This window comes from Triticum dicoccoides, chromosome 3B (assembly GCF_002162155.2).
Source record: "Triticum dicoccoides isolate Atlit2015 ecotype Zavitan chromosome 3B, WEW_v2.0, whole genome shotgun sequence".
Taxonomy (NCBI): Eukaryota; Viridiplantae; Streptophyta; class Magnoliopsida; order Poales; family Poaceae; genus Triticum; species Triticum dicoccoides.
The window spans coordinates 414,324,953-414,339,717 of record NC_041385.1 but is presented as its reverse complement, the minus strand read 5'-3'; the positions used below and the strand labels follow the sequence as shown (position 1 = coordinate 414,339,717).

Here is a 14,765-nt window from a genome sequence, read left to right as displayed (position 1 = left end):
ATGTCGCTCACGTTGTACTTGTCGCTTGGGAGGTCGATCTTGTAAGCATTGTTGTTGTAGTGTAAAAGCACCTTGAAGGGTCCATCGGCTCGTGGTAGAAGTTTGGACTTGCGTTCGTTGGGGAAACGCTCGTTGCGAAGGTGTAGCCACACAAGATCTCCAATGTTGAATATCATGGGTTGCTTGTTAATGTTGAGCTTGGTCGCGAGTCGTTATACTTGGCGCTCAATGGTGTGCATTGTATCTTCATGCATCTTCTTGAGGTAGCTTGCTCGTGCACTCGCGTCCATGTTGGTGCGCTCTTGTAGTGGAAGAGGTAGAATGTCCAATGGGGACAACGGGTTGAAACCATAGACGACCTCGAAGGGGGACTTGCCGGTTGTGGAGTGTCTTGCACGGTTGTAGGCGTACTCAGCGATAGGTAGGCACTCCTCCCACTCCTTGATGTTCCTCTTGATCAACACGCAAAGTAGAGTGGAGAGTGTTCGGTTCGTCACCTCCGTTTGGCCGTCGGTTTTAGGATGGTATGCCGAAGAGAACAAAAGCTTGATTCCGAGCTTGGCGCATAGAGTCTTCCAAAAGTAACTTAAGAACTTGACGTCGCGGTCCGAGACGATTGTCTTTGGCACTCCATGGAGACGCAAAATTTCCCTACAAAAAAGATTTGCAATATGTGAACCATTGTCTATCTTGTTGCATGGGATAAAATGAGCCATCTTAGAGAATCGGTCCACAACAACAAACACGAAATCCTTTCCATTTTGAGTTCTAGGCAAACCAAGTACAAAGTCCATGCTAATGTCTTCCCAAGGTTGATAAGGAATAGGAAGGGGCATGTAAAGACCATGGGATTGAGCTTTTGACTTAGCTTTGCGACATGTAGAGCATAGGTTGGTGAAGCGTGAGACGTCGCGGAACATCTTCGGCCAAAAATAGTTCTTGGAGAGCATAGCGAATGTCTTGTCGCGTCCAAAGTGTCCCATGAGTCCGCCTCCATGAGCCTCTTGCAAAAGTAGCAAACGAAGAGAAGACTCGGGAATACAAAGTTTGTTAGCTCTCATAAGATAATCATCCTTGATGTAATATCGTTCCCAAGATGTATGGGTCAAACACTTAGCATATGGAATAGCAAAAATAGGATCATGCGTATACAAGTCTTTGATGTGCTCAAAGCCAATGACATTCAGTTCAAGTTCAGTGACTAGCATGCATATGCGGGAAAGAGCATCCGCCACTACATTTTCCTTACCTTTGATGTACTTGATGACATAAGGAAAAGACTCAATGAATTCACTCCATTTAGCATGACACTTGTTCAATTTAGTTTGACCTTTTAGGTAGTTTAGCGTTTCATGATCAGTATGGATGATAAATTCATGAGGGCGAAGACAATGTTCCCATTCATGCAAAACTCACACTAAAGCATATAGCTCTTTGTCATAGTTGGGGTAATTGAGTTGCGTTCCGGAAAGTTTCTCACTAAAATATGCTATGGGGCGCTTCTCTTGCGTTAACACACCTCCTATGCCATTACCACTAGCATCACAATGAATCTCAAAAGGTTTGTCAAAGTTGGGTAATACAAGCACGGGAGCATGAGTAAGCAAATTCTTAAGCTCATTAAATGCGGTATCTTGGGATGGTCCCCAAACAAAAGGCGCATTTTTCTTACTCAAGGAATGCAAAGGCGAAGCAATTGTGCTAAAATCCTTCACAAAGCGACGATAGAAACCGGCTAAACCAAGAAAACTACGCACTTGTTGCAAGTTGGTTGGTTGGGGCTAAGTTTTAATAGCATTGATCTTAGATTCATCTACATGAACACCCTTAGAAGACACAACAAAACCCAAGAAAACAAGCTTGTCGACACCAAAAAGGCATTTGTCCATATTAGCATAAAAGGCGCTCTTCCTAAGGTTTTGCAACACGGTTCTAAGATGGGTGACATGATCTTTGAGAGATTTGCTAAAGACAAGAATATCATCAAAATAGACCACAACAAATACACCAATATAGGGACGAAGAACAAAATGAATGACTCGCATGAAAGTACCGGGTGCTTCGGATAAACCCATTGGCATAACTAGCCATTCATATAAGCCAAATTTGGTCTTAAATGCGGTTTTCCATTCATCACCTTCTTGGATGCGTATTTGATAGTAGCCACTCTTAAGATCAATCTTAGAGAAAATGGTGGCTCCGCTAAGCTCATCAAGCATATCATCTAAGCGTGGAATAGGGTAACGATATCTGACGGTGATAACATTGATGGGACGACAATCGGAAACCATGCGGTAAGTACCGTCTTTCTTTGGGACTAGGATGACCGGAAAGGCATAAGGACTCAAGCTTTCACGTACTTGACCATTGTCGATGAGTTGTTGTACTTGCCGTTGGATCTCCTTAGTTTCCTCGGGGTTGACGCGGTAGGGAGCCTTGTTAGGTAGAGGTGCTCCGGGGATGAGGTCGATTTGGTGCTCAATGCCTCGTAGTGGAGGTAGACCCGGAGGTAGCTCATCGGGGGAAACATCTTGGAATTCCTGCAAAAGAGAAGACAACACTAAAGGTAGAGCGTGAGAGGTGTTCGTATTTGGTGCCTCGTCCTTGCACACAAGGACATAGTGCATAACACTTGATGGGTTCTCACACACTTAACTCATCTCACTTTTGGTGGCAAATAGGATTAAGTTCTTCTTGTCGCTCATCGTGGAGGCACTCGATTTTTGGCTTGTGGGCTCACTCTCTTTTGGGTGGGTCACTCTCTCACTCTTTTCTCCACGATGGGTGGCTTGCTTGTCGGCGATCACTTGACTTGGAGACATAAGTCGTAGCACTTACTCCTTTCCTTTCATCTTGAAGCTATAGTGATTGGTACGCCCGTTGTGGATGACGCCACGGTCAAATTGCCATGGTCGACCAAGAAGGAGGTGGCAAACGGATATCGGAACGACATCACACTCCAAAGTGTCTTCATATGCTCCGATCTTGAAGGAGACTTTGACCGTATGCTCGACTTGGATAGTGCCGGAATCGCTTAGCCATTGAACCTTGTAGGGGTGCGGGTGCTTCATCTTGAACAATTGGAGCTTGGAGCATAGTTCTTCACTTGCCAAGTTGTGGCAACTCCCTCCATCGATGATGACCTTGACGGACCTTCCATTGATGCCGGCCTTGGTGTGGAAGATGTGGCATCTTTGGTCTTCGTCTTGTTGATGTTGAAGAGTCAAGACTTTGGAGACAACGAGAGCGGGGCTTGAATCCTCATCACAAAAGACTTGATCATCTTCATCTTCGTTCACGCGCCGGTGCATGGCCACTTGCTCAAGGGCTTCCATTTCCTCTTCACTCATGGAGTCGTAGGTTCCGTCGTCGTTGAGGATCATGGTGTGCTTGTTGGTACACTCAAAGGACTTGTGGCCTCGGCCTCCGCATGTGAAACACTTGATGGAGCTTGTCTTGACGGTCTCATCGGTTGGAGTAGATGATGAAGCTCACGGCTTGAAGTTGCTTGTAGGAGGAGGACGACTTGAGGTTGTCGAAGTTTTCTTGTAACTCGACTTGTCGCCGTTGCTTGTAGGTGGCTTGGTTGAGGTAGAAGGTGTTGGAGTCGTTGAAGCTTGGGTGTTGGAGAAGACGTAGCTCTTGGAAGAGTACTTGGCGTACTTGAAGTCATCTTGCACTTGACGTTCCGCTTTAGTAGCTTGATGCACGAGCTCAATGAGGTTGGAGTAGGGTTGGAAGTCGGCAATCTTCTTGATGGGATGATTGAGGCCATTCAAGAAACGGGCCATAGTTTGCTCGTCATCTTCCGTGACATTGGCTCTTATCATGGCAATCTCCATTTCCTTGTAGTATTCTTCAACGCTCTTTGTTCCTTGCTTGAGGAGTTGGAGTTTCTGGAAGAGATCGCACCTGTAGTAGGTTGGAACAAAGCGTGCGCGCATGACATCTTTCATTTCCTCCCATGTCGTGATTGGCAGTGGCGTACCCAGCAATATAATGAAGGGTGTGCACACTGTAATTTTTTTTTCACCTAATACAAGTGTCAGACAAAATATGGCAAAATAACAACATGAATAGCTCAATTCAAATCTCACAACAATTTAGTTCACAAAATATATCTCAAATGTGCTCAATTACAGTACAAATAGTGTTACATGAAAGAAGCACAAGTAGAAAATTACATCACTAGGTAACTCTACGTCTTTGCATTGCCATGAAAGCATCAACTATGTCATCTTCACTTACTTTCATGAAGACATCTCGTTCAATAAATGTCACTAAGCAATCATTCAAGCGATCATCACTCATACTAGTCCTCAACTTACTTTTCACTAGATTCATTGCTGAAAATACTCTTTCAACACTCGTCGTTGCCACCGGTAACATCAATATCAATTTGATGAGTAAGTAGACCAAATCATAAAGAACATGCTTCTTTGTTGCAACAAGCATAATAGAGAGCTCACCAATATTACTTGCATTTCTAAACCTATCATCTTTTGTCATATCATCAATAAAATTAGCAAGTTGAAATTCTAGCCTTATCAAATCTGTGCTTGATATGTCCAGGGATAGAATTCGGCAAGTCTCATTACCTTGAGTGCATCATAAGAAGCAAATGAATTGAGAGGATTCAAAGCCGACATGCAAATAAGCAACTCCGTATTAACCTCATCAAACCGATTGTCAAGCTCTTGAATGGTTTGATCAATGACACCAAGATATACTTCTCTTCTATAACGATCATCATTTGTTTGTACTTCATAATACCGACGTGATCTTCAACTAGGCTCGTAAGTATCCTCCCAAAGGAACTTGAATGTCATGTTTGTTGCAAAATAAGGTTAGCTTTGCAAGAAATTCTTCCCAACCATGAGACCTAATGTGTTGCATTCTACTCTTTGCCAAGCTAACAAGTGTCATTGCATTAACAATATCTTGATCTCTCTTCTGCAAAGATTTGGACAACTCATTTGTATAGCCAAGTATAACAAGCATCAAGTGAAGATTGAAAACAAAGTCAAATGATTCAAAGGCTTGAGCAACTCCACATGTTTTTGTCCACTCGCCTTTTTGTGAAGGATCTTTTCCAATAGCATCAAGTACTTCAAGGATTATGGAATGCATGCTAACAATGTGCATGATGGTTTTAAAATGAGAACCCCAACGAGTATCACCGGGTCTAGCTAGTCCCATTTCTTGATTTAGCCCACTTCCACTTTCAATCTCACCCATTTCAGGTGCTTCTTTGTGAGATGCATCAGGAACTATGGATTCAGGGGGGATTGAGCCATTCAGTAGCTTGGGCAGCAGCTCGTCATCTTCTCCGGGCTACGGAGCGGCTGCAGGCGGCTCCGCGTGCTTGCTGCCTTGCTTCGGACGTCCGGCGACCGGCGGGTGACGGCTCTTGGTGGAAGGAGATCCAGCAGCCAGGCAAGGCAGCGCTCCGGGGAGCAGAGCAACGGCTCTTCTCGGTGGAAGGAGGCAAGGAGCGGCTGACGGCCCCGTCGGGATGGCCGGATGGGGATGGGGATTAGGTCTTTCTGTGGCTGCGCTCTGCCTGGCCGACGAGCGCCTCCGTAGGAAAATATATAATAGAGCACCTGCATGCAGGCCCTCTCTATCTAGCCATCCATTTCCCGCATCGCGATCCGTGCAAGTACATTTCTCTTTTTTGTTTCTCCCACACCGAACATATTTTGAAGTTCAAACTTATGCAGTGTGGCAAAGCTTTCTAAGTAGAATCTAGGATAAATCTTTCAGATTTTTTTGTCAAACATAAATATACAAAATACATTTTGTTTGATTAAAAATTCATATTTAGTATTTATGTCGGACAAAAAATTCTGAAAGATTTATCCTAAATTCTAGTTAGAAAGCTTTGCCACGCTGCAAAGGTTTGAACTTCAAGATAAGTTTTATATGAGAGAAACAAAAAAGAGAATTTTTCATATAGAAAGTTAGTTGTGTCACACGGATCCTAAAGCAATATTGAAGAGCTAGGATAGCAGGGCCGGGATGCAGGTGCTCCAAAAATCCACGTCCCGCCTCCGTATGACTGTATCGCTGGCTCGGCCGCTCGGGAGTAGATGGGCTGGGCTAATGTTGATTTGGGCCTAAATATCATGTGGTAATAAAAAAAATCAAAATTTTCTGGGTGTGCCACGGCACACCTTGCACACACGCTGGATACGCCCATGGTGATTGGTGGTTCACCTCTTGCTTCTCGGCGCTCAAGGACTTGTTCCCACCATATGAGCACATAGTCTTGGAACTCAAGGAATGCCATAGCGATCTTCTTCTCTTCCTCATAGTTGTGCAAACAATGCCCATGAAAGGTACTCTTTGGGATCATTGCTTCCGTTGAACTTGGGCATGGTGAACTTGAGCTTGCCATAGCGTTGCTCGTCATTGTGTTGGGGTCGAGGATGATGATGACGTCCTTGACGTGGTTGAATGTCAACCTCATGTTGCTCTTGGCATGGAGGATTGTAAAGTCATCTTGCTCTTGATGAACTTGAGGTTGTGGAGGAGCTTGTCGAGCTTGTGGTGGAGCTTGAGGAACTTGACGATGCACTCTTGCTTGGTAGTTTCGCTCTTGAATTTCTTCGCGAAGTGCTTCCTCTTGATTGCACCTATCTCTGTTGCGGTTGGCAATGGCTCGACTTGATTCTTGAAGGGCACGTTGCGCCTCAAGAGCTTGTGCTTCACGTTGTTGTTGTTGAAGACGTTGAGCCTCGACGTCTTGTTCGTCTTGATGTTGTCGCGCTCGCTCTTCCTCTTGGAGACGTTGACGTTGTCGTTCTTGTGCTTGTGCAAGAGGAGCTTGGTTTTGGCGATGACGATGTGCTTGCTCGTCGAATTGCTCTTGTGGATGATTGCCGTGTAGAGGATTGCGAGTTGCTTGACGGTCTTGGCGCGCGGCTCGACGTAGAGTGTTCGATGTCGGTGTACTTGAGCCGGAGAAGGTGTCATCGGAGTGTCGACTCGAGCGGCTCCATCTTGAGTAGGACGAAGTGGTAGAATGGCGGTTCACCAACAAGGCACGAATCTCGTCCATTCTTGCATCGTTCTCTTGTTTGTGTGCGTCGAGCTTGTTGTCGAAGTAGTCTCTTGTTCGTTGCTCGGAGAGTCGCAAGTCGGTGGCAAGATTGTCGATGCGGTCGCTCATTGCTAGTTGTTCTTGATGTAAAGCTCGTTGTGCACCGAAGAGGTGGTTCTTAGTGACATAGGATGACATGTCGTCATCTTGCTCGATGAACAGTGGGTTGGTAGAAGAACTTGGCCTATCCATCATTCCGAGCAAAATATGTGAGTGGGAGAAAGAGAAGAACTTATACCAAATGTACCTTGACCGATGTTGAAGATGGATCAATGATCACTCAAATGTGGAACAAGGAAATAGCACAATTGGTACCAATTCTTGTCGGTTCTCACACCTACACAAGTAAAAGCTTATGGTGGAGCTCGGTTAGGATGGTGGCACAAAATTTGATGCAATAGTTAGTGAGCCTCAATAATGTTGGAAAAGATTCACAAATTTGCAAATGCAACAAGTAGACCAATAGCAAGATATGGTACACGGAAACACACAGGCAAATAGATAAGTGGGGTCGTGCAACCAAGGAAATGAGCCAAAATGTGGAAACCACGAAAATGCTCGTGTTGCACAACACTAGAGAGACGCTAGCACGATTGCACAATAGGCGGATACGAAACTTGTGCACAACCTACTAGGCAAAAATGCAACGACTTCTATCCCAAGTATACTATATCTATGGTATTCCGGTGATATGATCCAAGATGATCGAGTATGACAATCTTAATGTAGTATGATGCTATGGTTCTTGCTTATACGCTCTTTGCTTATCTTTTCCTTCTTGCTTAAAAGCTTGTTTGACTCTTTCTCTTTTGAGCTCTTTTCTCATGCAAAACTTCACGAACCAAGATAGCAATTGTGTATATGCGATGACAACTTTGTGACACAAAAGATGATACCAAGATATGCACCACAAGTATATGGTATGTATGCTATGTGGAGTATGATCACTAATGTGCACAAGTCACGTTGCCGGCAATACTCAGAGGCTAGTTTCGATGGGTAAGCAACGCAAAAGTAAGGCTATGGTGGTTATCAATGCAATGGCAAGGAATGTACCATGAAAGGATACCACGATACCAAGATGAAATAGAGGTTACCGTTCTTGCTTACGGTCGAGGTGTCAAAATTGTGTAGCGGTCGATGTCGATGATGAATATGAGCGGCGGTGTCGTCGTTGTCGAACCGTCCCTAAGTAGCCGAAACACGTTAGGAAACGGAAACCGCAACTCAAAAGACCGAAACGTGTCAAAATTTTGTCAGAGTGCGGAACGGGTGAGCGATGGTGGTTGCGGAAAGCGGTGGAGGTAACAGAGTGCGTGTGCGGAAGTGGTGGTGGAACGGTGGGGGAAACCGAACTGAAAATATTCAGTTTCGTCAGGGATGGTCGGACGACCGATGCTGGTCGGACGTCCGGTGCCTGGGCGATTTCGGGCACGGGATGAACTCGGGATTTCGAGATGGAGATGGCGAGTTTGGTCAAATCTGAGCGATTTTGTGGATGGAAATGGTGGAGATGATGGGGAAAAGCTAGATCCACTCGTGGCAAAGCAAATCCATGGATAATCCAACAAAACTTCATCGCACCAACAAATCACAAAAAAATTTGGGGCTATTTTTGGTGGGGATTTTCGAAATTGGGGAAGAACACAACAAAATCAAGATAGAAAACAAAGGGTAGGGGCTCCAAATACGTGATCAACGTGGCTCATGATACCAAAGATGATGTAGGGTAGAACCCTAGATACCCGATCTTTCACGATTGGAGGGGATCCTACGAAGAACACGAGGGAAAACGCGAGGGAAATCACAAGGGGAAACACGAGAGAATCACTCAAACCAACAAGATATGGTCACACATGTGCTAGATCCTCGAAACACAAAGAGATACACGATTCAAATCCCACAAAGGGCGATACAAGTAGCTAGTTCATCTCCATGAGGAGGTCTTGAGGGTCATCCCATGAATGGGGTCTTGAATCCAAGATGGATCTTCTCCGAAGAGGTCGCGGTCTCTCACGAGGAGTAGATCCGTATGGATGAGCAAAGCTCTATCTCAAATGAGCTAAACCTATGCTAACCCTAGAAAGAGGGCGGAGGAGGCCTATTTATAGTCTTAGTGGACGAAAGGGTAAGTGACTTCGGCCCAACACGCGGGTGGTCACACAGGCGTCGGACGTCCGACGGTCACCGGTCGTTCGAAGGCTAGCGAGGGTCTGGACGTCCGGTGCCGGTCGGGCGTCCGATGTTTCGGCTCTGGTCAGGACTTGTCGGTGGTCCGGTCGGGGTCGGTCGTCCGGAGGTCTCCATTCTTCCGATGTTTTGGCTCGGGTGTGGTGGTGTCGGTCGTCCGGAGAGGCTCGGTCGTCCGGGCGCTGGGAGGTGTCGGACGTCCGGTCAGCGTCGGTCGTCCGGCCGCTGTAGTGTGCGAAGGCTGGGACTTGGCTGGTCGGTTGGAGCCTCCAGGCGTCGGACGTCCGAGAGACGTCGGTCGTCCGATGACTGGGAGTTTCAAGCGGTCCTTCTTGTCCATTGAACTTGGTGTCCTCGCCGTCTTGTCCGTGGCTTCCCTCCAAATACCTGATCACATAGGGTCTCCCCATGAGGTAGTAGCCATGTCTCATAAGTAGAAAGTGGAAGTTCGGAGAGGAGCGAGTTCACCTTATCTTTGATAGCCTTTGCTCGAGCTCTTGTCATTGGTCCAAGTGGTGTCGTGGGAGATGTAGATACGTCCATGGGGATGATCGTGGGATGCTCTGCATCAGGCAGCAAGCGGCTCCAGCTACCATTTGGGCTGCTCTCATTTCATCCCCATGTCCCCTGTGTCGATGGCGTCCCAGCGGCCGTATCGGCATTTTTCTTTTCTTTTAATTCAAGAAAACCGATACTCGAGGGATGCCCGTATCACAGGCGTATCGTGTGTATCGGCATATCGGCCACGTCGTGCACGCGGATACGCCAAGTCTGGCCGCATCGATGCTTCAGAGGGTAGACCTGCCTCTGCCTTGCAGTCTATTCACAGCAAGTGAATGGTGTTAAACTCTAGTCATCTTATTTAATAAATATCACAACCTCCTAGAATAAATTATTCAACAGGTCAACTTAATCTAATGAAATTTTATTTTATATTATAAATGATGATGATATACTGTGACATATATATCTGTTGCTTATGCTTACCCAGTTAATCACGCCATGCTATGTAAGGTTGAAAGTACAGCAATGCGAGCATCACACCATTGAGTAATGCTTTTCCAATGCTGCACTAATATATCCTTCACAAATAACAGCTGCACTCTGTCTGCTCAGTAAGGTCATCTAAAAGTAAAGACATAATATTGATGCAAAATTGCAAAAGAATGAGCTGGACATTTCCCCCCTCATGTTTTTAAGAAAGAAGAGCCTTTGTGTATTAATATGTGTCAGTATTTAATAAACATCATGGACTTAGATGGTGTATAATTGCTCATTATCATGTAAAATTGGTATGCTACCATGATCTCTGAAATTTATATTTAGTATCTACATTTTTTTTACGGAAATGCTAAAAAACTGACATCAGTTTTTTAGGCATGGCAAATCGAATGTTTTTCATGGCAATTTAAATTGGCGTGAGGATGGCAAATTTAGTTTGCGAGCACGGCAATTTCCTGGCAAAAAAAATGAACTGAGGCGGATTTGCCATGCTCACCAACTAAACCTGCCATCCTCGGCGAACATAATGTGTCATGAAAATCGTTTGCCGTGCTTAAAAATCTGACGCTCGCTGGATATTCAAGTCCTTTTTTAACTGCTAACTGGTGATACCGACCTTACTTCGTAGGTGTTTCCTGAAGCTAACCATACAGTTTTGGAGCAGCTAAGTAAGGTGGATTGCATTGTATATGCGATGGGGTCGCTATTTACATCAGTTTGTCCATCACTGGTAACCAGTCTGCTTTTGGTGTTATTTACAATTACAATTAATTCTCTCTTGAAAACACAAAAACTTTGTGTCTCGGTGCATTGATAGAAGTAAATAGTTTTGGATTAGAAGCCTAAGACTGCTTAGGTCGGCAACAAGTCCAATAGGCTGGAAGCACGGCCTGCCACCCATACCTGCTGCTGTACTGTACAATTTACAAGTACAATATTTATTTAGAAATTTTCAGCATATTATCAGATGTCTTCATTCTATACTTCTGACGACTTCTACATGTTAGTAGTGGTTTGACCTGTGTTTGACCAGTCCGTTAAGGCGCACAATAATTGACCAGGCTTGGCTTTGAGCCTTTTACTATTCCTTATTATATTTTTGGCTTCAACTCGCATTCTGATATGAAAAACATATGCAGGTACTGCGTGGCATTGGTGAGACTATAGCATCAAGGTCCATTCCCAAGGTAACTATACTAAGTCACTTGGTCAGATTATGTTGTTTTGCATGCTTAATTGCAGTATTATGTTGGTCCCTTTTGTCTTTGTTTCATTGTTCTATCTCCTTATCCACTCCGTTACCAAAACCTGATTAACACTTTGCCACTTGGTAAGATAGGAGCCCCTGAGTGATAAGGGACGGGTTTGATATTGACCTTAGGGTGACAATTAGATGGTTGATTCATCCACTGTTGAGTCTAGGGAGAGACGTACCTGTGGTTCTGTGTGTAGCGGCTTGGGGTGAATTGTTGTGTGTGGCGCTCCCTCTCACACAGACACGAGCGCCTCCATTTCTAGGTCACAGATCTGTACTGGGCTTATGGGCCTAAGTGGTGATGGGCCAAGCCTATACTGGTTCAACACGCCCCTCGGATATCTATCAACCCCATCTTGTCACATGCCAAGTTACGGTCCTTTGTTTCCAGTCTCTTTGTGATGCAATCTGCAATCTGCAATCTGCTGCCCAGAGCTGACATGAGTAAGGCTGATGATCCCAACATGAAGTTTCTCCTTAATGAAGAAGCGACCAATTTCCACATGTTTTGTCCTATCATGTTGATCTGGGTTATTGGCAATGCTTATAGCTGACTGATTGTCACACCACACTCTCAAGGTTCCTTCCTCAGAAGTTTCAACTCGCTCAGAAGGTTCTTCACCGAGAGCATCTCACTCAACCCTTGAGATAAAGCTCCATACCCAGCTTCTGCTGTTGATCTAGACACAACTGTCTGTTTCTTGCTTCTCCATGACACTGAATTTCCTCCCACAAACACACAATAGCTTGATGTTGATCTTCTATCCTCTTGACAACTGGCCCAATCAGAATCATTATAGCCATCCACATCAAGATGTCCACTCTTTGCAAACTACAACCCTTTTTTCCTGAAGTCCCCTTCAAGTATCTCAGGATTTTGTGCACTATATCAAGATGGCCACTCCTGAAGTAGGGGCTGCACGACATACCATAGTGCCCATGTCACTCAAGAGGTCCAAGGTTTTTTTATGTTTGCACAAAGATATTCTCTTCTCCGTCCACTTTTATGCCAAGGGAGTATTTTAGGTTGCCCAAGTCCTTTACCTCAAACTCCTTGCTCAGTCACCCCTTCAATCTTTTTATTTCCTCATCTCCAGTGATGATAATGTCATCCACATAAACCGCAAGAATGGCGATCTTCCGATCAGAGTGTCCATAGAACACCATGTGGTTACCGTTACATTGACCATACCCCATATCACAAACAACTTGTCTGAACCTATCAGACCATTCCCTCCGGCTATTGTTTCAGTCCATAGAAGGATTTCTTCAGCCTACATATCTTCCCCATAGCCTGTTCTGTACCAAAACATGGTGGTATCTCCATGTATACCTCTTCCTGGAAGTCACCATGTAAGAAGGCAGTCTTGACATCTAATTGGTACAATTTCCACCCAAAGTTTGCAGCACAGGAAACCAACATCCTTACTGTGTTCATCTTTGCCACTGGAGCAAAAATCTCATCATAGTCAACTCCATAAGTTTGACTATAACCTTTGGCGACTAATCTGGCTTTATACTATTCCACCTTCCCCTTAGGATTCTGCTTCACGGTGTAGATCCTGTTACAACTCACTGCTTTCTTTTCTGCTGGCAATGTGGTTGGTACCCACGTCTTGTTTTTCTTCAGTGCTTCCAACTCCTCTATCATCGATTCACGCCACTTTGGATTTTGCTTTGCAGCCTTCCAACCCTTTGGGGTTGACACAGTTTGTAGAGAGGCAACACTCTATAGGAAGGAAACAAAGCCTCATAAGACACAAAATTGCCAATGTCATGGTGATCGCAAGCATCATCCCACGGTAGAGCCTTCCTTGCCACTTCACCCTTCCTTGCCGCTTCATGTGTTCCCTTTCGCAATGCTTTGGGCAGTTCCACTATGTCAGATGAGCTTCAAGATGGGAATGAGCTGACAATACCCATTGGGACATTGATCCAGCCCAAAATTTCAAGGCCAATGGGTCTTGGGTCGGCTTCATACGCAAACTGGGCAAAGAAGCCAGTCACCACTGTCCCATCGGGACAAGCGGGTCGACCCAAGTTTGGTTGCCATATGTTGTATTATGCCGTTACGATAGCATATGCCTTTGCTAGGGATGTTAGTCTTGCGTTTATCAGAAAAAATTTAGGTATTAACCAAAATTCCATCTGTTCTAAAGTTACAAATATACTAAATCTAGACATTTGTGATCAATACTTCTGGATTTATTGTATTACTAATATTTCATTTGTTTTTCTTTGAACATTTCTAGAGTTACAAAAATTTAGCTTCATATTTCTAGATTTTATTTGATGATAGAAATAGAAATACACTTTGTTTTCCTTTGAACAAATAAAATCTAGACATCCTAATATACTAAAAATTTCTACCGCTAAATGATGCTATTTGAACAGATTTTATTGTATTACTACTCCCTATTTTATGCAGAATTTAGTATTAAAATGGGTCGGACCATGTACCCAATAGGACATGAGACCAGTTATCACTGGACCATTGGACCGGGTCCATGTCCCCAAACCAAGCAGAGGGGTCAACGGGTATGAGGTCTTGGCCAGAGTGGGCCGACCCATTCCCATCTTTAGATTTTTTTTTTTGAAAAGGAGGATGACCCCTGGCCTCTGCATCGGGGCGATGCATGCAGCCATTTCATTAATTATTCATCAAGACCTTACAAAGTAATACATCAGTAAGTCTAAAGCCACCATCGTGGCGACATCTGTCGCTACTCCTATCCACTTGATGAAGGGGTGCAGTTGTCGGGGCCGCATACCCAGACCTCACACCAAAGCCCAACATCTAAACCGGAGGCCCAAACCAAGCCGAATTGCCGGGTCTGGGTCACACACCGGTCTGACGCACTCAGAGCGGGCACCGCATGTGCACGCTGCAGAGGCCGTCGCCACCGTCTTCCACAGATCCATCTTCAGAGTACCAATGAGCTTGTATCACTGCCTTGCTGCTCCCCCTGCGCTTGTGGCTGTCGTCATGAGTTGTACACTAGGGTATTCTTCTGCCATCGACCCCCAACAGGAACCTCGAGAGTACCAATCTCAGTTGTACCCACAGCTGGCTGGACCTTAGCCTGCACATCATCATCAGTGAGAGTACTAACCGGAATTATACCCACCCACTATTGGCTGGTCCTGAACCTGCACATCAATCTCAGTGTTAGTGCCCACAGAATCACCTTGAGTAGTAGATGCATCCTCCCC

The 14,765-nt window shown here is 45.0% G+C and overlaps 1 protein-coding gene across 2 annotated transcripts in view; it reads left to right on the top strand.

The window, feature by feature from the left end:
- Positions 1-14,765, top strand: part of LOC119276261 (uncharacterized protein YNL011C-like) — a 37,587-nt gene that overhangs the window by 7,118 nt on the left and 15,704 nt on the right. For both annotated transcript variants that reach the window (XM_037557290.1, XM_037557291.1), the window contains exons 9-10: positions 10,926-11,027; positions 11,437-11,484. In XM_037557290.1, the coding sequence (XP_037413187.1) occupies positions 10,926-11,027; positions 11,437-11,484 (150 nt within the window). The remainder of the gene's footprint in view (positions 1-10,925; positions 11,028-11,436; positions 11,485-14,765) is intronic.